General features: G+C 42.0%; 1 protein-coding gene across 1 annotated transcript in view; it reads left to right on the forward strand.

Moving 5' to 3' along the window:
- The window catches only part of LOC133073733 (serotransferrin-like), an 83,858-nt gene that overhangs the window by 19,262 nt on the left and 48,913 nt on the right, over positions 1–15,683 (forward strand). The window contains 5 exon segments of the mRNA XM_061167620.1: positions 409–564; positions 5,386–5,530; positions 7,529–7,593; positions 11,607–11,791; positions 12,990–13,180. Of these exon segments, the coding sequence (XP_061023603.1) occupies positions 409–564; positions 5,386–5,530; positions 7,529–7,593; positions 11,607–11,791; positions 12,990–13,180 (742 nt within the window).

Consider the following 15,683-nt stretch of genomic DNA (forward strand, 5'->3'; position numbering starts at 1 on the left):
TTTATTGCACATTTACTACTCTTTTCTAATAAAATTGTTAATGTTTAGAATGTTGGAGTTACATGTACCCTTCAGTATCCATTCCTCTGCTATTCCACAGTGGAGGGTGAGTTGCTGGTTTATGTCAGTAGCTTCATGCATTTGGGGAAGTGTTGTCCATCATCATCCATTGCTTCAATGATTAAGTATTCTTACTGTTTTGTTTTGTTTTTAAGTTCAGATTAATCTCCACTTCCTGGAATGACTGGTATCTCCCTTCAGTCAGTTATTAGGAAGACCCTTTCAAAGAGAGAAAAAATGTTTTGGGATAATTTTATTCCATAGGATGATGGCTAGGTTTGACTGTAGACAGACACTCTGGAGGGTCCAGAGGTGTTAATACTCCCTTTTTTGGTGTCTTTCTTGTAGGGTATCTTGCTGTGGCTGTGGTTAAATCATCAGATGCTGATCTCAACTGGAACAATCTGAAAGGCAAGAAGTCCTGCCACACTGCAGTAGACAGAACCGCTGGCTGGAATATCCCCATGGGTTTGCTCTACAACAAGATTAATAACTGTAAATTTGGTGAGTAAGCTCTGGGGGTGTGCTGTTGTCAGGGCTGGGTAGAAAGAGGTGCACTGGCAAGAGTAGTATGGTACAAGAGGCCCTTGTTCTATGATAATACAATTTGATTTAGTGAACTTCAAGGAAATAAAAGGAATGGCAGGACTGGGAGGTGGATCAGAATGGCTCTTCTCAGTTGCACATAATGGCTTGAGTGAACTTATGTTTACTATTCTCGCTCATGAAAAAGACCAGAGACAGGAGTCCATGTTGGTATTGTCATTAGAAACCCAGGCTTCTCTGTCTTCCCACTTCCCCATTCTCAGCGTGAGGCCTCCATATTCCAGGTTACCCATGGTTGCCATTACATCCATGATCCAGGCAACCTTAAGGAACAAGGAGTAAGGGCACCTGAAGTCCACACCACCTTGGTAAAGGAGCCAATTAGGAGGTCTAACCCAATTACTTCAGCTAACTTCTCACTGCCCCTAACTTAGGTACATAGTCACAATTATCTGTAAAGTGGGCTGGAAAATGTTATCTTTTGTTTAGATTTTTATTCAAAAATTAAAAATAGAACTACTGTATGATCCAACAATTTCACTTCTGGGTATTTACTAGAAAAAAGACCAAAATACCATCTCAAAAAGAAAAATGTACCCACATGCTCACTACAGCATTATTTACATAATAACACATAACATGGGAAGAACCTGTGTCCATCATGAGTGAATGAACAAAGAAACTGTGGTTTATATGTATAGAGTAGAATGTCATTCAGCCATAAAAGAGAAAGAAATCTTGCCACTTGCAACAACATGGATGGACCTTGAGAATACTATGTGAAATAAGTGAAATAAAACAGAGAGAGAAAGACAAATACCATTTGCTCTCATTTATACGTGGAATCTAAACAAAACAACCTGAGCTCACAGACACAGAGAGCAGATTGGTGGTTGCCAGAGGCAGGGGCTGGAGATGGGCAAATTGAGTGAAGGTAGTCAAAAGGTATGAACTTTGGTTGTAAAATAAGTCATAGGGATGTAACGTATATCCTGGTGACTATAGTTAATGCCATATTGCATATTTGAAAGTTGCTAGGAGAGTAGCTGTTAAAGTTCTCATCACAAGAAAAAAAATTTTAATGTGATATACCATATTAAAAAATTGAATAATAAAAATCATATGAGCATCTCAATAGATGCAGAGAAAGCTTTTTGATAAAATTCATCATCTATGCATAAATGCAAAAAGGCAAAATGGTTGTCTGAAGAGGCCTTACAAATAACTGAGAAAAGAAGAGAAGCAAAAGGCAAATGAGAAAAGGATATACCCAACTTAACGCAGAGTTCAAAAGAATAGCAAGGAAAGATAAGAAAGCCTTCCTAAGTGAACAATGCAAAGAAATAGAGGAAAACAATAGAATGGGAAAGACTACAGATCTCTTCAAGAAAATTAGAGACACTAAGGGAACATTTCATGAAAACATGGGCACAATAAAGCACAGAAACGGTATGGACCTAACAGAAGCAGAAGATATTAGGAAGAGGTGGCAAGAATACACAGAACTATATAAAAAAGATCTTCATGACCCAAATAACCACGATGGTGTAATCTATCACCAAGAGCCAAACATCTTGGAGTGTGAAGTCAAGTGGGCCCTAGGAAGCATCACTATGAACAAAGTCAGTCTCCACTGAGGAATTCCATCTGAGCTATTTCAAATCCTAAAAGGAGATGCTGTTAAATTGCTGCACTCAATATGTCAGCAAATATGGAAAGCTCGGCAGTGGCCACAGGACTGGAAAAGGTCAGGTTTCATTCCAATCCCAAATGCCAAAGAATGTTCAAACGACTGCACAATTGCACTCATTTCACATGCTAACAAGGTAATGCTCAAAATTCTCCAAGTGAGGCTTCAACAGTACATGAACCAAGAACTTCCAGATGTTCATGACGGATTTAGAAAAGGCAGAAAAGCCAGAGATCAAATGGCCAACATCTGTTGTACCACAGAAAAAGCAAGAGAATTTCAGAAAAACATGTACTTCTGTTTTATTGACTATGCTAAGGCCTATAACTGTGTGGATCATGACAAACTGTTGAAAATTCTTAAAGAGATAGGAATACCAGACCACCTGATCTGCCTCCTAGAAAACCTGTATGCAAGCCAAGAAGCAACAGTTAGAACTGGACATAAAACAATGGACTGGTTCCAAACTGGGAAAGGAGTATGTCAAGGCTGTATATAGTCACCTTGCTTAATTAACTTATATGCAGAGTACATCATGGGAAATGCCCGGCTGGATGAAGCACAAGCTGGAATCCAGATTACCGGGAGAAATATCACTAACCTCAGATAAGCAGATGACCCCACCCTAATGCCAGAAAGTGAAGAGGAGCTAAAGAGCTTCTTGATGAAGGTGAAAGGGGAGAGTGAAAAAAGCTGGTTTAAAGCTCAACATTCAAAAAATAAAGATCATGGCATCCAGTCCCATCACTTCACTGCAAATTAATGGGGAAACAATGGAAACAGTGAAAGACTATTTTGGGGGGCTGTAAAATCACTGCATGGAGAAGGCAATGGCACCCCATTCCAGTACTCTTGCCTGGAAAATCCCATGGATGGAGGAGCCTGATAGGCTGCAGTCCATGGGGTCACTAAGAGTCAGATACAACTGAGCAACTTCACTATCACTTTTCACTTTCACACATTGGAGAAGGAAATGGCAACCCACTCCAGTGTTCTTGCCTGGAGCATCCCAGGGACAGGGGAGCCTGGTGGGCTGCTGTCTATGGGGTCGCACAGAATCGGACATGACTGAAGTGACTTAGCAGCAGTAGCAAAATCACTGCAGATGGTGACTGCAGCCACAAAATCAAAAGATGCTTGCTCCTTGGAAGAAAAGTTATAACTAACCTAGACAGTGTATTAAAAAGCAGAGACATTACTTTGCCAATAAGGGTTCATATAGTCAAAGATATGGTTTTTCCAGTAGTCATGTATGGATATGAGAACTGAACCATAAAGAAGGCTGAACACTGCAGAATTGATGCTTTTGAGCTGTAGTGTTGGAAAACACTCTTGAGAGTCCATTGGACTGCAAGGAGAATCAAAACAGTCAATCCTAAAGGAAATCAGTCCTGAATAGTCCTTAGAAGGACTGATGCTGAAGCTGAAGCTGAATCTTTGGGCACCTGATGTGAGGAGTCACTTCATTGAAAAAAAGACCCTGATGCTGGGAAAGACTGAAGGCAGAAGGAAAAGAGACGACAGAGGATGGGATGGTTGGATGGCATCACTGACTCAAGGGACACGAGTTTGAGTAAGCTCCAGGAGACGATGAAGGACAGGGAAGCCTTGGCGTGCTGTAGTCCATGGGGTTGCAAAAATTCAGACACAAATGAGTGACCAAACAAAGAACAACAGCAATCATCTATTTAAGGTAAGGACTCTCCAGAAAGTGGGCATGAAGGGAACGTACCTCAACATAATAAAGACCATATATGATCAATGTACAGCTAAAATCATACTCAACAATGAAAAGCTAAAAGCATTCCCCAAGACAAGGATGTCTACTCTTACCACTTTTACTCAACATAGTTTTGAAAGTCCTAGCTAAAAGGAAAAGAAATGTAACCCTGTATGGTGATAGATATTAATTAGATCTATTGTAGTGATCATTTCACATATAGTCACAATAGTGAATCATGTTGTACACCTGAAATTAATATAATGTGCTTGGCACGCTATGGGGTCGCAAAGAGTTGGACACGACTGAGTGACTAACACACACACATGTCAATTATATCTCAATATAAAATTAATAGAGAAAAAAAATTAAGAGAAAAAACCAACTTGATCTTTGTTACAGAGAAACAAGAGGAAATGGCCATTTGGTGGATGGCTACGAGCCCTGCCACAGAGCTTTCTAGGCAATACGGTGTTAGGGATTCTGGGGTCTCTTTAAGGTCTTGGCAGCTTCAGCTCTTAGGCCCCTTTGAAGCGGTGGAAATCAGTTGGTTCTCTGTGTCCTCTGAATATCTTCAGGTGTGGCCTTAGTTCTACCTCCTAAAATCTGTAAGTTCACCATGGATATGTTTCCTCGTGGTTCTTATTAACTTTAACTTCCTGAGTACTTTCCCTCTGCCACCTCCAAATATGTGTAGCAACTTTAAAAGGAGAGGCCTCTAAAGACAGAACCAGGCAAGTCCTGTGTGTACTGGAGAGGAGGTTCAGATTCAGAGAGGCAATCACATCTTTGCACTAACATGCTCTGTGATATCAGTTTGCCAGGAAGGTGGTTGGGGCGACTTTCAGGAGTTCTGTTCCCCACCAGCAAGGGCACCACCTCTGCTCTCTTGAGCCTCCTGGCAGTTATACAGCCATGGGAGAGCAGCTGAGCTGGGAGTGCGATTTCCCCAGAATTTTCTTGAGTTTGGAGTTCTAAGTTCTGTTAGAAACTCTTCTAATAAATATCAGAGAAAAGAAACACCTGAAAACAAATGGTGCAACTCAGGGAGTGAGACTTGCAATTTTACACCTGCTTCAGTCACCTTTCACATAATTTCCATCTCATCTCGCTTTAGGTGAGTAATGACACTATTGGGAGGCTGATGGAGTCCCCTCCACCTGAATTGTAATGGTCACTCACCATTTCCAGCCTCAGTGAAGTTTTCTTTCAGAGCCTACAGCCTGGCAAGTCTTGTGCTGATGCAGGTCACATAATAAGCATGTTCTGCCTACTTATCTACCTGGGCCAGACACACCTGTGATGTGTTAGATAAAGTCCACTCATACTGACTCGGGAAGAGCTGACTTTCTCTTGTCCTTTTGCACAGATGAATTTTTCAGTGCAGGATGTGCTCCTGGATCTCAGCGAAATTCCAGTCTCTGTGCTCTGTGCATTGGCTCAGAGAAGGGTTCAGGAAAGGAGTGCCTTCCCAACAGCAATGAAAGATACTATGGCTATACAGGGGCTTTCAGGTGAGTCTTATAATCCTCATACAAAAATAATAATAATCCCAACCCTGACAAGAGTTCCTTTTAGGAGCTCAGGTGAGATTCTTACATTCCCAGCTCATTAGTCCTGCATGTTAGGGTGGCATGTTTACAAACGTAGGTAGAAACCTCTGTGAAGAGGCATCCAGGTCCCTCCAGGACACCATCTCCGGAACTGGCTGTCATAGAGAGCAAAGACTGGTGGTATCGTGCAGGTCAGGAGTTCTCAGTGGCGGGGGGGGAGCAGGGGAGGGATTTGCCCCTCAGGGGACATTTAGTGGTGTCTGGAGATGTTTTTTGATTATCAGTAGGGTTGAGACGGTGCAACTGGCATCTAATTGGGAGAGGCTGATAAACATCCTACATGCGCAGGGCAGCACCCTACAACAAAGAATTATCTGGCCCCTCATGTCACTAGTGCCAGGTGAGCAAACCCTACCATAACTGAATAAACACAGGAGTCAAGCATCTAGCTCACACTCTTCCAGTCACCTCTGGGGGGACCTATGACCACGGAAATATACAAAAGTAAAGTCCATCATTTCTACATCTTTGGTTACATCTCTGTTTCATGGAATTTTAATTATTTTTAAAGAGACACCTGTGCACTTTACGACCTTATTAGTTTTTAACTATCCTGTTTGACTTTGGCCTTTGCTACCCTGGTAGTTCATGAATCCATCAACTTCACAATGATGGTGGTATTCATAACTAAACTGCTCACTGATGCTGCTGCTGCTAAGTCACTTCAGTCGTGTCTGACTCTATGCGACCTCATAGACAGCAGCCCACCAGGCTCTGCCGTCACTGGGATTCTCCAACCAAGAACACTGGAGTGGGTTGCCATTTCCTTCTCCAATGCGTGAAAGTGAAAAGTGAAAGTGAAGTCGCTCAGTCGTGTCCGACTCTTCGCGACCCCATGGACTGCAGCCTATCAGGCTCCTCCATCCATGGTATTTTCCAGGCAAGAGTACTGGAGTGGGGTGCTATTGCCTTCTCCGAAACTGCTCACTAGCAAAGGAAAAACAAAGATTATCTCAATTGTCTAACTAGAACCACCTTGTGAGTTAAAATTAGAACAATTCACAGTCCACAAGTTTCCAATGTCACAAGTAGACTGTGCATAAGGAATCACCTTGGTGGAAAACCGCTCCTCTAACATCTGTATGATGCTTGGCAAAGTATGTAGACCTGTTGGATAAAATGTGCCAGAGTTTAGAATTTAATATATAGAACTGCAATTGTATAACTACAAAGCATATCAGAGATTTTGTTTTCTTTTTATTACTTACATTAGTAATATATAAGATCAGTGAACAAAGGAGAGTCACTGTTGCTGATATCAGATGGCCAGCCCTGGATCTCCAAGGTGGCATAATACTCAGGCATAAAAAGGAATGAATTGGGTCATCTGTAGTGATGTGGATGAACCTAGAGTCTGTTATACAGAGTGAAGTAAGTCAGAATGAGAAAAACATATTGTTTTTTAACAATATTGTAAAAATTGTATATTGTATATTAACGCATATATATGGAATCCAGAAAAACGGTACTGATGAACCTATTTGCAGGAGAAGAATAGAGATGCAGACATAGACAACAGACTTGTGGACACAGAGGGGTGAGGAGAGGGTGAGACAAACTGGGATAATATTACTTACACACACACACACACACATATATACTACCATATATAAACATAGATAACTAGTGGGAAGTTGCTGTGCCACGCAGGAGCTCAGCTTGGTGCTTGGTGATGACCTAGAGGAGGGAGACGGGGGGTGGGAAAGCGGCTCAAGAGGTAGGAGGTACACATATACGTACAGCTGACTCACTTCGTTGTACAGTAGACACGAGCGCAATGTTATAAAGCAATTATCATCTAATTAAAAAAAAACAATTTCAGATTATAAGATGGCCCTTCTGAATGACAGATGTAACTCTGATCTCTTTTCTTCTCTCTCCCTGTCTGGGACCTCACAGGTGTCTGGTGGAGAAGGGAGATGTGGCCTTTGTGAAGCACCAGACTGTCATACAGAACACTGACGGTATGTACACAGCTCTTTGTCCCCATAAATCAGGGTTGCTGGTTCCCTTGTATTCAGGATGTCTTTGTGGAAATGTTAGGGGCTCTTGTCAGGGTCCAGAGCTGTGATTCTCAACCTGTTTGTTCACTGGTGAGAGACGCATCCACTTGGGTAGGCAGAATGGTGAGGACCGTGAGCTTCCCAGCGGCTGTGAAATCTCTCCTAGAAGCCTTTCCACAGGTGTAGGCACTGTGCCTTCTTTCTCCTAAATACTCCTAAGAACAAGGACTTTTTCATACTTTTCCTAAGAACAAGGACTTTTAGATACTTACATTATAATTAGCAAAATCAGGAAATTTATACTAACGTGGTTTAATACTCATCCCATCCACAGTCCCTATTCAAAATTAGTGAACTTATCTCCCACAGGCCCTTTATAACTATTTCTCATACATCTAGGTCCAATATATATTTAACCATATTATAAACCCACTGGGGAAAACATACAGACAGTGGCACCCCTGTAGGAATGAGCACCAGGACTTTGTCTGTCACCATTCTCCAAGAGGAAGAACCAGGGCCCCTTGAAAAAACAGCTAATTCTGGGGCTGGGGCAGGAAAAGTGTAAGGTGAACCGAAGAGCATTATAGTGAAGTGTCCAGAGAGATGGAATGTGTCAGAACACAATGGAACTATTGTGAAAGCCCTCCACTGGCCAGATCTGACATTTGGAGCATTACAAGAAATAATAACAGTAGTAAGATGGAATAGCCCATTGAATAAAATAAGAACACATGAGTCCATCCTGATTAAACAAATGAGTATAAGGGAAACATCTTCTTTATTGTAGAATGCTAATTATAGATGTAGAAAAACTCATGAAGTTAAACAACTATCATTTGGCAACCAATATAGCAATAATTGATTCAAGCAAGGACCATCAATCAGTGGGTACTAAAACTAGTGGGTGGATATTAGATGGCCATGACATTAAAAACATGTGGTAAGAATGAGCATTCCAGCTGCCCATGCTCTATCACTAACAGCTTACACCACCCCCTAGAGTCCAGGCAGTACTACTTCCCTCCCTCCCTCATAACCCTTTGTGTGTGTGTGTGTGTGTGTAGTCGCTCAGTTGTGTCCAGTTTTTTGCGACCCTTTGGACTGTAGCCCATCAGGCTCCTCTGTCCATGGGATTCTCCGGGAAAGAATACTGGAGTGGGTTGCCATGCCCTCCTCCAGGGAATCTTCTTGACCCAGGAATTGAACCTGTGTCTCTTATAACTCCTGCATTGGCAGGTTGATTTTTTATCACTAACCCACCTGGGAAGTCATCCTCCATTTACCCAACCTCAAATTTTTCCTCTAGTGCAGGACCAACTCCTCTAAGAAGCCTTCCCCAATGGCACCCCTCCATCCTACAACAGAATCCTCTGTCCACATTGCTATTATTATTGAATCCATTACATTCTTTAATAAAATATGGTCACAGGGAGCTCTTCTTTTTTCTTACATCTCAACACCAATCACAGTATAAGGTACACAGAAGTTACTAAGTACTTACTTGAAGGAATATTGGTTTGGCTAATTTTTCTTTCACCCCTCCTGTAAGTTTTGCTTTTCCCTTTAAGGGCTATCCTCTTCCTGCTACCTGAGTGTTACCCTAGGCTGGTTCTTTGTCACTCCTTGATTTCTCTTTGTATCCTTCCAATAGGGCTCCCCTCTCTAGACCTCAATTCTCTTTGCAAAGACTCCCAAAGCCTTAACCTTCTGAGGGGAATTTATAGAGGAGGCCTACCTCCCTATACACTCCCTACCTAAACACCATCCTAGGATCCCTGTTTGCCCTGTGGTCATGTTTATGTACAAAGTACACTGATAACTACAACCTGCACTAGAATAAATCCAAACTCCTTACACTTGTCTCTCACAGAGCCTCTGTCCCTATGGAGGACTTTGTTATAGGTCCTGTCAGTCAAGCCTAGATTAATCAATGTTGAAAGTGAATGCTGTGGAATTATACTGGGTTCCAAAGTCTTATTCCTTAAAACTATGTAGTGTTTTATAAATTAGCTACAGTAAACAAGCATCTTTTACTGGAAAGAAAATTTTTTATCATGCCCTTCTAGATGCCCACTGCCCCTAACCCAGACCAAATCACCTCCCTTCTCATTTTTCCTAATTGTCCTATTTGGAGCTCACACATTAACACTGATTTCCATTAAGTTCTCATAGACCAACCTTTCTTATTACCTAAGTGCCACACTAGGGCTTCCCACAGTTGCTCAGCAGTGAAGAATCCACCTGTAATGCAGCACACCTGAGTTTGATCCCTGGGTCAGGAAGATCCCCTGGAGAAGGAAATGGCAACCCACGTCAGTATTCTTACCTGGGAAATCCCACAGAGAGAGGAGCCTGGGGGGCTGCAGTCCATGGGGTCACAAAAAATTGGGCGTGACTTAGCAACTAGACAGCAATAACAACAAAGCTCTGTACTCCATCCCACATTCATCTTGAGGGCGTTTTTAGCCTGACTGCCCAAGGCTCTGTTCCAGTGGGGCTGTTCTCCACCCACTAGAAACACTAGGCATGTAGCCGTCCCTGAGTCTTGCCAGAGCATTCCATTCCCCCTCAGAGAAGTGGTCCTTTCTCCTCTCAGTCCTACACATGATACAGGGCACTGCTGAATCCTTGGCCTCTCCAACTAGGCTTCCGGAGTCAGCATACTCTCACTGTGCTGGTTCCCTTGCTCACACAGCATTTAGAGAGTGTTACACAGAATATAGAATGATACTATCCGTGCCCTGCACTTTTGCTTTTGGTATGTGTACTATTTCCCACTTTTAATAAGATTGTGTCTTACAGAGGGCTGGGAACATAGTATTGAATAAATGCTTAAATTACTAAGTAAAACAGAATGGGTTTGGAGAGGAGGATGGACTTCATTTGGAAGGTACTGAATTGGAGGGACCAGTAAGAAAAGAAAGGCAAAAAGTTGAAAGGTGAACAAGATATGTGCAGATACTGGTGGGAGGAGAGGCAGGCAATTTGGAGTTTCCTATTAAAACCTAAAGTGTACATTTGGAGACTGTAGGACAAGGGGTATTTTTACTTTGTATGTAAGTTTAAACTTTTAAAATAGTGAATTCATATAGTGGTTGTTCGATTAAATGAGAAAATTAGATTAAGAAAAAGACTGCAATCCTGTATTTTAGGAGAGAAGCAAAAACCAGGAAAGCTTATTTGAGAATTGCCTCAGGAGGAAGGCGCTTAAACCATGGGAATGGGTGAGATGTTCTTTTTTCAGAGAAAATACAGAAAAGATGAAGCAAGGGGCTGAGAACAGGATATGGGCCTTCATGCACAGAGGTGTTTGTGCATTTTACAGAGAACTAGTGTGAATGAGCCAGATTTCAAGCACTGGGCTACCTTCCAAAAGAGCCTCTGGGGAAGATTCTTTTGCTTGCTAGTGCCAGATGGTATGGGGCTTCCCAGGTGGCTCAGCCGTAAAGTATCCGCCTGCCATTGCAGAAGACCCAAGAGTTGCAAGTTTGATCCCTGGGTCAGGAAGATTCCCCTGGAGGAGGAAATGGCAACCCGCACCAGTATTCTTGCCTGGAGAATCATGGACAGAGGAGCCTGGTGGTCTACGGTCCATGGGGTTGCAAACAGTTGGACACGACTGTGCAACTACACACACACACACAGCCAGATGGTATAGCACAGAGATTGTCAATCTGCTTAGAGGGTCATGTGCTTCCTACAATGGAGTCTAAATGGAATTTGGAGTTTAGCAGAAATGAAGATCCTTTTGAACATCATCCACAGAATGTGGTTCACTCTCCCTTGTCTGGCTGGGAAGACCGAAAGGAGTGGCCCCAGGGAATTCCTGATAACTCTCTTCCTCTCCATATCAGTGAAACCCCTGCTGGCCACTGGGTCCAGACCCCCCACATGCCAGTGGAGGGTGGTCACATCTCCCAGTGAGGGTGTTTTGATCAAAGCTTTGGCTGATGCACCTTTTCTGAACCTAGGAAACAATGATGAACCGTGGGCAAAAGATCTGCACAAGAAAGATTTTGAACTACTATGCAAGGATGGCACAAGGAAATCTGTGGACGAGGCTGAGAGCTGCCATCTGGCCCGAGCGCCGAATCATGCTGTGGTCTCACGGAAAGATAAGGCAACTTGTGTGGAGAGAATATTAAACGCCCAGCAGGTACGGACCAGCCAGGGACTCCAAACTGTTTTTCTTGTGTGGATATGGATTATTGGGGGATTTCGCAGGCGAGGAGAAGCCCACACACACTCCTGCATTCTTTCCCTGGAAGTTAGAACTGGGAAGGTATGGATGGTGGACTGAATCTCCCAGACCTGGCTCTATGCATATCTTCTGCTTGCTGGAAATCAGACCTCAACTGATGCAGATGTTCCAGGGTCCAAGCATCTGCCTTCTAGCTCGACCCTGACCTTGCTCTGTGGTACCCTCATTTTACCCACTTCTGCCTTTTTTTAAAATGCAGGCAACTAATCTTGTTTCCCAACCTTTCTGGATACAAGTCATGAAATGTGGACTGTGTTTCTTTTGCTTAGACAGATTGAGAACCATCCCAAACGGCAGAAAAACCCAGGAACCTTACCCTCAGGGAGCTTGTCCTCTGGTGAAAACAACCAACCCAGGGCTGGCCCTGTGGGGAGAGGGGCTGTCTGAATATTTTAATCCTAAAGACCCTTCCACCCCTAAAGACCAACCTCCCCTCAGTGACAGCTTCCTGCCTGTTGATCCATCATTAGTTTTCTCCTTTTAAAAATGAAGATAGCACACCTTTGTGAGTCCTCTTAGGGTAAATGACACTAATAATTAACATTTAAGGAACATTTCCTAAGTGCTAGATGGAATGCTAAGCTCTCTGTAATCATTATTTCATTTATAATCTTAGAAGATGTGGACGAGTCCAGCCTCTTATTAATTTAGGATCAAAGATGCAGCTAGCAGCCCCCTGAACCACCCCTCATTGGGTGGCTCTTATTTAATACCTTCTTGATAATAATACTTAAAAGGGACATGTCTCTGCCCTCTCATTTCCTGGAAGCCATCCCCAAGGCCATGGCCAATGAAGTGGGGAAGAGAGATCAGAGAAGTCAGCCGTGGTGGGTGGGTGGGAGGGAGGGACTTCCCCAAGGAGATGGGACTAGGTTGGACCCTACAAAGGATTTTGGGGCCTCATGGAAGCCTAGATTTGGGGCCCATATTTGTGTGAATGCCAAGGGATGGATGTGGAAAGATCCTGAGGCATCCTCTGCAGCTTTCCTTTCTTCCCAGGGCTGGTTCCCAGCTTCCAGTTTCCTCCATCCCTTCCATGTGTTCCAGTGACTCTTTTCCACAGGTCCTCATGTACTTTCTGTCCACTTGACAGGAAGAATTTGGAAAATCTGTAACCGACTGCACCAACAATTTTTGTTTATTCCACTCAAGTTCCAAGGACCTTCTGTTCAGGGATGACACTAAATGTTTGGCTTCAATTGCGAAAAAAACATATGACTCCTACTTAGGGGATGACTACGTCAGAGCTATGACTAACCTGAGACAATGCTCAACCTCAAGTGAGTAGGAGGAACAGCATGGGGAAACTGCAAAGTAAATATGGTTGGGGTTCTGGGTGCTGGATTCAAAAGCAGGGGCAGACTGTAGTCACCAGGAGATGATCAGTTGACTAGATGAAATGATGAGGGAACTTTGCAATCTAGCATGAATGAAAGGCTACTTGTATGGGCAGATGGTAAGGGGACATGGGCTGATGGCACTGGATACGCAGAATTCCATGCTATTACTTAGAAAAGGAAGAGAGTTATGTGCCCATGCCTACTGCTCTGCTCTGAACACCTTTTTTTATACTGTGCTGCCTTGTTCAAAATGGTAGCCTCTGGCTACATGTGGATATTTAAATTTATATTTACATTAAACAAAATTTTAAATCAGTCACACCAGCCATGATTCAAGTGCTCAGGAGATACCTATGTCTCCACATACATGAACAAAGAGAACATTTCCAGCATTGCAGAGAGTTCTTTTACATGGTGCTGCTCTTGAGAGCTTGAACGGTGATAAGTACCAGTAACTCTAAAGTTGCTATACACACCACAGGCACACCTTGGAGATATTGCAGGTTCAGTGTCAGACCATTGCAATAAAAGAATATTGCAACAAAGCAAGTCATATGAAGTTTTTGGTTTCCCAGTGCATATAAAAGTTACATTTATACTACACTATAAAGTGTGCAATAGCATTGTCTAAAAAATGTCTAACAATGTACATATCTTAGTTAAAGATACTTTATTGCTAAAAAACACTAACTATCATTTGAGCCTCCATAATCTCTTTGCTGGTGGAGGGTCATAATCTCTTTGCTGGTGGAGGGTCTTACCTCACTATTGATGACTGCTGACAGATCAACTGTGGCAGTTCCTTAAAATAAGACAACAATTAAGTTTGCCCCATCAATTGACTCTCTTTATTTTTAATCCTTGTTGACTGGGCTTTACCTTTATTTTCATAAATGACAAAAACTTTTGATTCTTTAGAGAATCAGAGATACATTAAAAAATTCTGCAGTTTAATTTAGGTATTATAAATACCATTGGGGAAAAAACTAAAGGATACTATTATTGAAATATTTTTATTATTTATTTATTTTTTATCCTAAACACCACAACATATTTACTTATTTATTTTGCTAGCCGCATATCTATTTTTTAAATTAGAATTCTAGCCTTCTCTTCATACTAAATCAAACAAATAGAATCAAAATGTCATACATTTTTTAGACAGGCAAAAAGTTCATAATCACAACAGTAAAAGATGTTTACTAGTTTATAGCCAGACCCCCCCAAAATAAAAAGATAATTACAATTGCAAGCCATAATGGGAACATGATTAGCCTAACAATATATAATAATTACACACAATTTGATGGGTCAAGCAGAGTCATGTGGCAAGTGGAAGTGCATACATGCACAAGTTTTCATCTGCCCAGCCAGTCTATGTCTTTAGGTTGGTTTAATCCATTTATAATTAAGGTAATTTTCAATATGTATGATTCTATTAACATTTTCCTAATAGTTTGGGGTTATTTTGTGTAGGTATTTTCCTTGTCTTATGTTTCCTGCTTACAGAAGTTCCTTTAGCATTCATTGTAAAGCTGATTTGGTGGTGGTGCTGAATTCTCTTAACTTTTGCTTGTTTGGAAAGCTTCTGATCTCTCCATCAGATCAGGAGAGTCTTACTGGGTAGAGTATCTTGGTGGTAGGTTCTTCCTTTTCATCACTTTAAATATATCATGCAATTCCCTTCTGGCTTGTAGAGTTTCTGTTGAGAGATCAGCTGATAGCTTGATGGGAGTTCCCTTGCATGCTATTTGTCATTTTTCCCTTGTCACTTTTAATATTTTATCTCTGTCTTTAATTTTTGTCGGTTTGATTGCTATGTGTCTCAGTGTGTTCCTCCTTGGGTTTATCCTGCCTGGGACTTTCTGTGCTTCCTCGTCTTGGTTGATTATTTCCTTTCCCACGTTTGGGAAGTTTCCAGGTATTATCTCTTCAACTATTTTCTCAGGTGCTTTCTCTCGTCTCCTTCTGGGACCCCTATAATGCAAATGTTGGTGCATTTAATGTTGTCCCAGAGGTCTCTTCAGCTGTCTTCTTCTTCTTCTTTTTTTTTTTTCATTCTTTTTTCTATATTCTGTTCTGTGGCAGTGATGCCCACCATTCTGTCCTCCAGGTCATTTATTCATTCTTTTGCCTCAGTTATTCTGCTTTTGATTCCTTCTAGTGTATTACTCATCTCAGTTTGTTTGTTCTCTAGTTCTTCTAGGTCTTTGGTAAACATTTCTTGCATCTTCTCCATTGTTTTCCCAGGATCCTGGATCACCTTCACTATCATTATTCTGAATTCTTTTTCTGGAAGGTGGCCTATCTCCACTTCATTTAGTTGTTTTTCTGGGGTTTTATCTTGTCCCTTCATCTGGGACATAACTTTCTGCTTTTTCACGCTGATTTACTTTCTGTAATGTGGTTTTTGTTCTAGCTGCTGTGGGCTTGCTTCTTCTGTCTGC

This window comes from Dama dama, chromosome 19 (assembly GCF_033118175.1).
Source record: "Dama dama isolate Ldn47 chromosome 19, ASM3311817v1, whole genome shotgun sequence".
Taxonomy (NCBI): Eukaryota; Metazoa; Chordata; class Mammalia; order Artiodactyla; family Cervidae; genus Dama; species Dama dama.